Source organism: Myotis yumanensis, unplaced genomic scaffold, assembly GCF_028538775.1.
Source record: "Myotis yumanensis isolate MYYU_CA2020_CCGP unplaced genomic scaffold, mMyoYum1.0.hap1 SCAF_4, whole genome shotgun sequence".
NCBI lineage: Eukaryota > Metazoa > Chordata > Mammalia > Chiroptera > Vespertilionidae > Myotis > Myotis yumanensis.
This window is the reverse complement of record NW_027223755.1, coordinates 87,325,337-87,335,634: the sequence shown is the minus strand read 5'-3', so window position 1 is coordinate 87,335,634 and position 10,298 is coordinate 87,325,337. Positions and strand designations below refer to the sequence as shown.

The 10,298-nt window shown below is 38.8% G+C and overlaps 1 protein-coding gene and 2 non-coding genes across 3 annotated transcripts; all 3 read left to right on the top strand.

The window, feature by feature from the left end:
* Positions 1–9,889, top strand: CCT6A (chaperonin containing TCP1 subunit 6A). The gene is made up of 14 exons (XM_070412874.1): positions 1–212; positions 670–733; positions 1,380–1,514; positions 2,357–2,530; positions 3,035–3,138; positions 3,808–3,918; positions 4,159–4,318; positions 4,418–4,500; positions 5,878–5,974; positions 6,270–6,417; positions 7,054–7,187; positions 7,643–7,745; positions 8,528–8,600; positions 8,856–9,889. Exons 1-14 carry the CDS (start codon positions 76–78, stop codon positions 8,926–8,928), a joined length of 1,596 nt encoding a protein of 531 aa, XP_070268975.1. The 5' UTR covers positions 1–75; the 3' UTR covers positions 8,929–9,889.
* On the top strand, positions 2,097–2,230 carry LOC139009648 (small nucleolar RNA SNORA22). The gene has a single exon (XR_011471370.1). It is a non-coding gene; the product is annotated as a small nucleolar RNA SNORA22 (small nucleolar RNA).
* On the top strand, positions 6,467–6,604 carry LOC139009642 (small nucleolar RNA SNORA15). Its single transcript, XR_011471365.1, has one exon. It is a non-coding gene; the product is annotated as a small nucleolar RNA SNORA15 (small nucleolar RNA).
* Positions 9,890–10,298: the final 409 nt, after the last annotated feature.

Sequence of the window (10,298 nt, the reverse complement as noted above, 5' to 3'; positions counted from 1 at the left end):
TTCCAGAAGACTCGGATAGCGCCTCGCGGCCCGGCTGAGCCAGCGTCGGTCTTTCCCTTTTTTGCGGGCTCCACTATGTCGGCCGTGAAGAGCCTGAACCCCAAAGCCGAGGTGGCCCGAGCCCAGGCAGCGTTGGCGGTCAACATCAGCGCGGCCCGAGGTCTGCAGGACGTGCTGAGGACCAACTTGGGGCCTAAGGGCACCATGAAGATGTAAGGCGGGGCTGGAGGGGAGGGCCGGACGGGCCCGCGCTGCGCTCACCGCCGCGGGCCGCGGGCCGCATGCCGCACGCCGGATGCCGGGAGTGGTGGTCTCCAGCCCGCCGGGTCCCCGGGCCTCCGTGCGCCGCTGCGGCCCCTTTTCCCGCGTTCTCCCTGGTCGGGCCTGTATCCTGCTCCGGCCATTGCCTCTCGTAGTCGGTGCCGTCTCCGAGGGGAACAAAGCTGCCCGCGTGCGCGGCGGCCGTCCCTCGTGCTCTGGGGCTTGCGCGACCCCGGGGGCTCGGCAGACTTGCTCAGCAGGGAGGGGTGGGCACTGCACCATTCCGGATGCCTCCCGGGAGGAGGGAACCAACCCCGTGGCCCCAGCGCCGTCGGACCTGGGTTTCATGGGGGTCCCTTTGGTCTCCGTGGAAAAAGTCACACGGGTTCATTTCTGCCCCTCGAACAGGCTTGTGTCTGGAGCTGGAGACATCAAGCTCACTAAAGATGGCAATGTGCTGCTGCATGAAATGGTGAGCGGTCAGCGCCGTCGGGGTTCTCCATAGGACGTTGGGTTTGTGGGAAGATCTGTAATGTTTATTCGCGATGTAGGAGGACATCGTATTCTCATCAGATAGTTTTCCAGACAATGCAGGAAGTAGAAAAGAAATGTGATCAGTCATAGTAGCAACAGTACATACAGTACCGTACCGTACAGTGAGGAGCCCTGGAGACTTGATGGATAGCCTGTTCCGCCAAAGCCTTCCCATCCAGTAATTTGGCATCCACTGATGGTCTTGGCCAACAGGGCTGTTAATTGTTTGGATCGTGCCAAATGATCCTGGAGAAGGCACACGGGTCCTCGCTTTGTCATAAAGAGGCTTGCATGAGTTTGAAACTATTAGGTACTGTACTTGTTCGCTCTATCACTTGGAGTAAACTTTAACTGAGCCTCAGATTTCCGTCCCAGGAAATTAGAGATGATCTTGAGAAGTAAACAGATTTATACATGAAAAGGTTTTAGTTGTCAGGAACTGACAGTGCAAAATAACTAAAGTAATATGTAGCTGAACACTTGGGCAATTTGGGTACATAGCACTTAAAAGGAGGCCTTTCACACATTTTAAGGTGTATTTGGATTGTTTTAAGTTACTTAATTTTGTCTTTTTCTACTTCCAGCAAATTCAACACCCAACAGCCTCCTTAATAGCCAAAGTAGCGACAGCCCAGGATGACATAACGGGTGACGGTACCACGTCCAATGTCCTCATCATTGGAGAACTGCTGAAACAGGCGGATCTCTACATCTCTGAAGTATACATGATTCTTGTGTTTTTGCGATATTTTATTATGTATAAGAAATAATCTGGGTTTTATTTCTACAAATTGATGCATTAATAGTGGCTGAGGCCATAGCAGAATGTGAAGAGCAGGGGGGCTTAAATCTGGAAACCAGCGTCTTTATCTTGGTCTGACACAAATTTATTGTGATTCTGGACAAGTTAAATCTTCCTTGGCCTGAAAGGTTTTCTTTTATCAAGTTGCATTGCATATATTATTTATATCTGTCTATGATGTAGGTTAATAATTGAGATCTAAAAATGGGATGTTCGGGACAACTTATAAGGAAAAAGCCAACCAAAAATTTAAAATAAAAATTCTGCACCTTTTTTAGCCCAGAGTAGTTCCAAGATTAAAGCAAACCTCAATGAATACTAATCTGATGTCAAAGAGAACTTCCTGGGAAGACAGAGAAAGCAGACTCTTAGTTACCCTGTCTACTTTCTATGAGTAAATGATTTGAATTTATTTCAGATTACCTATAGGAAAGATATAATGGTCTGTTGACTGCAGGTTGTTGTGACATGTTGAGTTTTTGTTGCTATTCCTTGCGGTTTGCACAGTGAACACCCAAGTGTGCTTTATAGTTCCCTTGGCTTTGACTCTGTGCTAGAGCAATGTCTGTTCTTTTCCTCTGCATTGAAAGGACTGTTTATCCTTTTAAATGTATTCATAAAGTCAGCACATTATATTGTATTAAAGGATAGGAATGATCCAGAATAAATCTTCAAAAATATACTTTATCATGAACTATAGTGGCATCTAATTGAAGAACTCCAGGGTTAGTGGTGGTTTTGTAATTGTCTTCATTATAGGGTCTTCATCCCAGAATAGTAACAGAGGGATTTGAAGCTGCAAAGGAAAAGGCACTTCAGTTTTTGGAACAAGTCAAAGTAAGCAAAGAGATGGACAGGGAAACACTCATAGATGTGGCCAGAACATCTCTGCGTACTAAAGTTCATGCGGAACTTGCTGATGTCTTAACAGAGGTATGTGTTGAATTAAAAGCCCCTGATTTTAGAAACATCAGTATACTTACCAATTTCAATTATAGATTGCTCTCTAAAGTCTTCATACATGAAAAAGTAGGTTCATTCCTGTGGTGGTGATAATCTGCTCTGTGTCCTTAAAAAAGTAAAGTGAGAAATTCAAATAATCATATACCTGACCAGGTTATAAAGGTATAATCAGAGCTTTCATTAAAAGTTTTATAATTAGAGATTTTATTATTGAATAGCTTACTGTTAACAATGTTTAACAATGTTTTTAATAAAATAGGAGGGATGTCTGATTCTTTAGGTAATGACAAATTGAAGTTTAAGAAATATAAATGACTTCGGTCCTTTGCAAATGTATTCTATTAGCTCATAGAAAAAGACTTAGATCAATTTGAAGGATGTTAAAGTCGAGAAACTGTAAACTGCAGACCAAGTAACATAAGCATCTTGACTTCTGCAAATCAAATTCATTTAATGGTTATACTCTTCTTATAGGCTGTAGTTGATTCCATTTTGGCCATTAAAAAACAAGATGAACCTATTGACCTCTTCATGGTTGAGATCATGGAGATGAAACATAAATCTGAAACCGATACAAGGTAGGTGGTAGAATGCTATGAAATGCTTATGAAGTGTGTTGTGTGTACAAATAGGCACTTTATACAACACATTTTTTTGGTTGATTTTTGTGTGTGTCTTTGAATTAATACCTATTGCCTAGATGAGTATTTAATTTACTCAATAATATTTACTTTTGAAGTTAATGGTATAATGTGTTTATAGTCAGAATGACTCAGAAAAGTGAGCTACATTGGTTGTTTGGCATTTATTGAACTGTTGGATACAAAACCTAATGGGAGACTGTTGGGGAATTATATATTTCAAAGATCTAGCTTGAAAACATTTTTTAAATAATTAGGTATTGTAAGGAATATTTTTTAAAATTTTTTTATTTTAGAGAGAGAGGAAGGGAGAGGGATAGAGAGATAGAAATATTGATGTGAGAGAAACATTGATCAGCTCCCTTCCGCACACCCCCTACGAGGTATCGAGCCTGCAACCCTGACCAGGAATAAAACCGATGATTCCTGGTTCATGGGTCAATGCTCAACCACTGAACCACGCCAGCCGGGCTGAAAGTCAATAACAATATAATGTGTTTTATTTATTTATTTCTTAGTTATAGTTAACAGACAATATTAGTTTCAGCTATGTAACATAGTAATTAGATGTTTATATCTACCATAATTTTTAATGTATTTTAACAGCTTAATCAGAGGTCTTGTTTTGGACCATGGGGCACGGCATCCTGATATGAAAAAAAGAGTAGAAGATGCATACATCCTTACATGCAATGTGTCCTTAGAATATGAAAAAACGTGAGTTTATATTCTCTTACAAATGGAATCGAGAAGCAGGGGAGCTTGTTATTTTGGGCAAGTCACTTTGTGAGACTCAGTTTCTCCACTGTACAGACAATAATGCCTCAAATTGGGTTTGGGAGAATTCTAGGAATAAACTCAGAATATACCAGGGGCAGATCAGAATTACGTGGCTATTTGTTAAATAAAATAAACATTTTAACTCTCCCCCTCCCCTCATACTTTTATTTTTAATAGAGAAGTGAATTCTGGCTTTTTTTACAAGAGTGCAGAAGAGAGAGAGAAACTAGTAAGAGCTGAAAGAAAATTCATTGAAGATAGAGTTAAAAAAATAATAGACCTGAAAAAGAAAGTCTGTGGTGACTCAAATAAAGGATTTGTTGTTATTAATCAAAAGGTGAGAATGAACTTTGCTTTATAAACTAGTCTGTATCATCCATTTTGATTTTTCGGGTGAAATATATTAAAACTAACTTTTTGTTGTTGTTGTTAACAGGGAATTGACCCATTTTCCTTAGATGCCCTTGCAAAAGAAGGCATAGTAGCTCTGCGCAGAGCGAAAAAAAGAAATATGGAAAGGTACGGCGGATAGCAGATCATCTGAGTGATGTGAATTTGTGCAAGTTAACTGAGATTATTCTCCCCCCCCCAATTTATTTTTGCTTTTTTCTTTTGATAAAATTCACATAATACAAAATACACATACCACAAAATATACCACTTTCCCCTTCCACTTTCCCCTTTTTTTAAAGTGTAAAAAATTCAGTGGCATTAAATTGTATTCACATTGTTGTGCAACCATCACCATTATCCATTTTCAGAACTTTTTCAGCATTGCAAACTGAGACTGTACCTATTAAACAGTAACTCCCCATTTCTCCTCCCCACTTCTACCCACACTCCTTCCCCTGTAAATACTGTTCTGTTGTCTCTGGATTTGGTACCTCATATAAGGGAATCATAAATAATTGCCCTTTTGTGTCTGGCTTATTTCATTAAGCATAATGTCTTCAAGATCATCCAGATTGTAATATGTATCAAAATTTCATTCCTTTTTAAGGACAAATATTCCATGGTATGGGTAATATCACATCCTTATTTATCCATTTATCTGTCAGGAGACATTTATTTGGGTTTCTACCTTTTGGCTATGATGAATAATGCCACTATGAACATTGGTTTATACTTGTTTTACTTTTATTTTTAAAATATGTTTTTATTGATTTTAGAGGGGACGGGAGAGGGAGAGATAGAAACATTGAAGCATCAACATAGATCAGCTGCCTCCTGCACCCCCTTGCTGGGGTCGAGCCTGAAACTCTGGCATGTGCCCTGACCTGGTGACCTCTTGGTGCCTGCCTTGACGTTCAACCACGGAGCCACATCTGCTGGGCTATACTTGTTTTATTTTCAAACAATGACGGAATGTACATATATTTCCATGTCAGGAGACAGCATCAAAGGGTTTCAGAGAAATATGAGAAAGCTTTTGTTTATCTTTAAAAATCATATCAGAGCCCTAGCCAGCTTGACTCAGGGGATAGAGCATGGGCCTGCGGACTAAAGGGTCCCGGGTTTGATTCCGGTCAAGGGCCCATGCCTGGGTATGGGCTCGATCCCCAGTGGGGGGTGTGCAGGAGGCCGATCAATGATTCTCTCTCATCATTGATGTTTGTGTATCTCCTCCCTTCTTCTCTGAAATCAATAAAGAAATATATTCTAATAAAATAAAAATCATATCAAAGAAGTATTTGCTGACTTGGGAAAAGTGGTTTAAATGGAGGGTTAGGAGAAAAGACCAGTTTTTAGCTGGTTTGTGATAAATGGACAAGTTAAAATACATTTTAGAATATAATTTTAGTATGTAATTCTGAAAGATTGCTTCCTAAAAATCTTTTCTTTAAACATAACTGATAAAAATCACTTACATCTCCTTAAAATACTTCAATATTTCAGGCTGACTCTTGCTTGTGGTGGAGAAGCTCTAAATTCTTTTGATGACCTAAATCCTGATTGTTTGGGACATGCAGGACTTGTCTATGAGTATACATTGGTAAGTGTATTTTCTTTCCAAAGGTAATACTTTTTGGTTCATGAATTCTTCAGTAGTAAAAACTCATTCAAACTTGGGATCAGATTTATGCTTTATTTACACGCATTTTGATGGTCCATGTGTAGCAGTGATACTCTGATGGGAAAGTCACATTTCTCTTACGTGTGTGTGTTTTTAAGAAATTACTTGAATGTGATTCAGTGTGTTTTCTGTGAATGTGCCATTTATCATTTTTTCTCTGATCATTCTTTGTACAACTATGTCCTGTTTTTCTGAAAATATTCTCTTTACATAGGGAGAAGAGAAGTTTACCTTTGTTGAGAAATGTAACAATCCTCGCTCTGTTACATTATTGGTCAAAGGACCAAATAAGCACACACTCACTCAAATCAAAGATGCAATAAGAGATGGCTTGAGGGCTGTTAAAAATGCTATTGATGATGGTAAGATCCTCACTTTATTCTAATTGTATTCTTTTTGCTATTCTGTAAGGCATGGCTGAATACTGTGTTCTTTTTGTCAGTAGCTTACACAGCCAGACACCATGCAAAAGTAGTCTTCCCTTTAAAATGGCTATGATGGTATGCCAAATTTTTTCATAGCATATCATTACTAAAAGTGGATACAAATAAATAAGTTAAGAGATTGTAAGAGCTTCCAAGTGCTAGTTAAATCAGATCATGTTATTTGATATGTTGCTTTCAAATGCAATATTAAAATTGCTGTCACACTGAATTTTCAAGAAATTAATGGTCTTCATGTTTGTGTGTTTTATTTTTTTTTAAATATTTTTTATTGATTTCAGAGAGGAAGGAAGAGGGAGGGAGAAAGATAGAAACATCAATGATGAGAGAATCATTGATCGGCTGCCTCCTGCATGCCCCGCACTGGGGATCGAGCCTGCAACTTGGGCATGTTCAAACCCGGGACCCTTCAGTCCGCAGGCAGACGCTCTATCCACTGAGCCAAACTGGCCAGGGCCATGTATGTGTGTTTTAATTTGTTTTATAATTCCACAGTTTTCTTTGTAGCTGAGCATTTTCTCTCTTCTCCCCCTTCCTTCCCCACCCACCCAACAGGCTGTGTAGTTCCAGGTGGTGGTGCAGTGGAAGTGGCAATGTCACACGCACTGGTGAAATACAAGCCCAGCGTAAAGGGCAGGGCCCAGCTTGGAGTTCAAGCGTTTGCTGATGCATTGCTCATTATTCCCAAGGTCTGACTTTTGTTAACAGTCCATTTTCTAAAATGGAACAAAATTATTTCAGCTGATGAATGTAAAAGTTTTTTTATGTGGGTTTTTTTTTTTTTCATAATGTGGATTTTGAGTAAGTTTGATCAGTTTTCTCCCTAACACTAGAACAGTGGTCGGCAAACTGTGGCTCGCGAGCCGCAGTTTGCCGACCACTGCACTAGAACATCCAAATGTATTTGGTTTCCCTAGAAAGGAAACTTGAATATCTGAAGTTTCAAGTTGCAAGAGATAACTATTTTAAGAGGGTTTGCAGTGTATAGGGGATATACTTGAGTACAAGCTTGCTTTTTGTTTAAACTACGATCGATATAATGATTTTCTATTGATTATTAATGGATATACTATTTATTTATTGTGCATTTGACTATCGGTTCTTAGGTCCTGTATTTTAAAGGATTAAATTTGCTTGCCTTTAGGTTCTTGCTCAGAATTCTGGTTTTGATCTTCAGGAAACACTAGTTAAAGTTCAAGCAGAACATTCGGAATCTGGTCAACTTGTGGGTGTGGACTTGAACACAGGTAAGAGAATGCAACTATTTGTAGGGGGAAAACTCGATAATATAGGTGAGGTAAAGCCAGGAAGAATCAAAAAAATCTTGGGGAGTTACTTTGCAGTTTAATATTAGTCCTATCAGTGAACTCTGGGTTCTAAAATATAGTATAAGAACAGAATGACTAGATACAGTAATTAAGGGAATCAAATATATACATTTGAATAGTTTCAAAGAGTATGGATTTGTTGATGTTACTGAGTGGTGGTAGGTGATTCAGGTTAATATTGAAAAGCTTGATATTGGGTTTACTCAATTTTTTATCAGGGACTATGATATGGAAATATAAAATAGATGATCATATTCACTGATGGAAAAAGGCTAAGGGTAGCAAATAATGCTGGAAGAGAGAACCAAATATAATGAAATATTTAAAGCCCTGGTCTTAGGCCAGTGTAAGAACACAAATTATGTAAGTACAATATAAGAGAACTGAGATCCAGTCAATATGTAAGACCTACTGTTGTCAGCAACGTTGTTTACATTTAATAAGAAGGGCTCTGGAATGAGGAAAATGATAAGCCCATTTTGACCAGATTATAGTTCAAGTGCTGTAATTTAATATGGACAGATGTGTCCAGAAAAACAAGATGTTCAAATATTTGGTAACGGAATAGAGCTTTCCTACCACTCAAGTCTTCTAAGCAGAGATCAGTCATTTATCAAAGATACTGTGCACAGGAATCATAAGATCATTCTGATCTTACGACCTGCTATACATGATTTTAAGACTACTGGATTACTTTTCAGGTGAGCCAATGGTAGCAGCAGAAGTAGGCGTATGGGATAACTATTGTGTAAAGAAACAGCTTCTTCACTCCTGGTAAGTTTGGGAAAGTCAAAACTAAAATAACCTTTAGGTAATTACACTCTTTTTATATTTGGCATATTCTGTTTAATTCCCCCTACCCCCACCCTCATCAAAATGTAAAAGAAAAAGTGCAAAAATGAAACTTTTATGTATGGAGGGGGAAAGGGAAATTTAATTGGATGTAATTTGCATGGTTTAGTTGGAAATTCAATTGAATTAGGGTTCATATCTGGAATCTGAGCCATTTGATTTTTCCCCCCCTTTCAGCACTGTGATTGCCACCAACATACTCCTGGTCGATGAGATCATGCGAGCTGGAATGTCTTCTCTAAAAGGTTGAATTGAAGCTTCCCCTGTACTACCTGAATCATGAAGACTCTACAGAGTGATCCTAAGAATACAGCTATGGAATTTTTGTCCTGGCTTCAAATGATTTTTAAAGGAATTTTCTTTTCCCATCTGAAGAAAGGAGAGAGCAATGGCAACTACCTATTAAAACTCCAAAGTCTGAAATTATAATTACACTATTTTTTTTTAATTGTACTCAGTGTATGCACAACTAGCAGGCTCTTTTCACCCAATATGCACAGAATATTTTGCTTTCATTTCTGTGATATTAAAAAAAACACATTAGAAAAGCATATGGTATCTATCTTATTAAATATTCCTTGAAAAACAAATTTTAATGGTTTAATAATTTCTTCTAATGATGTATTTTAATTTATCCAATAGTTCCCTATTGAGCATTTATTAAAAATCTTATGCTAATATAAATAACACTTAAGTGACAAGGTTTTGAAAGCATCCCTGTTTCTTTAGTATCAATTGCTGTGAGTAAAATGATTGGATCTTTTAGTGGGACATTTCATGCTTTGAAGTAGCTTTGCTAAAATGCTCCCCAGGAAAGTAAAGTGGGAGTGGGTAGAAAGATGGGTGAACTAGAGGCAAGGGAGTTGAAAGAGCTGCACATTTATAAAATGCAAAAATTAAAATAGAGGAGACAGGTTTGAAGAGGCTTGAAGGCATGGTGACAGGCCTAGTTGAGAAGAGATTTTCAGGTAGACCATACTGTATTTTCACACCCCGGACCTTTACTTATGCTGAAATACCCATCCCAAAACCTCCAGTGTCCTTCCATCCCCCCTCCCCCCTCAAATTATTTGACCGTGTTTCCAAAAAATCATTTTTTATACAGGTCAGATGGTGTAAATGAACAGTCCTTGAAGGTGAAATTGTGTTGCTAAGTTTTGTATTTTGAGGACTTGGCTACAGTAAGTGTGCAATAAATGTTCAACTTGAAACCTTTTCTGTCATCTTGCATTGGTATTCCAAGGCACAAAAGGGGTTGAATATAAAAGGGAAGGAAGTTAGTCCAAATGTTCACAGGATCATGAAGGGGATTCTGAAATTATAGGGCAGTGATGGCGAACCTTTTGAGCTCGGCGTGTCAGCATTTTGAAAAACCCTAACTTAACTCTGGTGCCGTGTCACATACAGAAATTTTTTGATATTTATTTTATATAAATGCCATTTAACAAAAATAAACCAAAAAAATGAGTTCGCGTGTCATCTCTGACACGCGTTGTCATAGGTTCGCTATCACTGTTAAAAGGCCTCCTCACACTAACCCTGAGAAAATTGCTTTTTCTTAACCTGACCCACCCCTTCCTGGGCTGGAGGACTAATTACGCCCTCGGGTTGCCAATATCT

Coding starts and splice junctions, on each gene's coding strand:
- CCT6A (XM_070412874.1), top strand. CDS start 76: ATGTCGGCCGTGAAGAGCCTGAACCCCAAAGCCGAGGTGGCCCGAGCC. Junction 3,919..4,158: donor TCCTTAGAATATGAAAAAAC/GTGAGTTTATAT, acceptor TATTTTTAATAG/AGAAGTGAATTCTGGCTTTT. Junction 6,418..7,053: donor TAAAAATGCTATTGATGATG/GTAAGATCCTCA, acceptor CCCACCCAACAG/GCTGTGTAGTTCCAGGTGGT.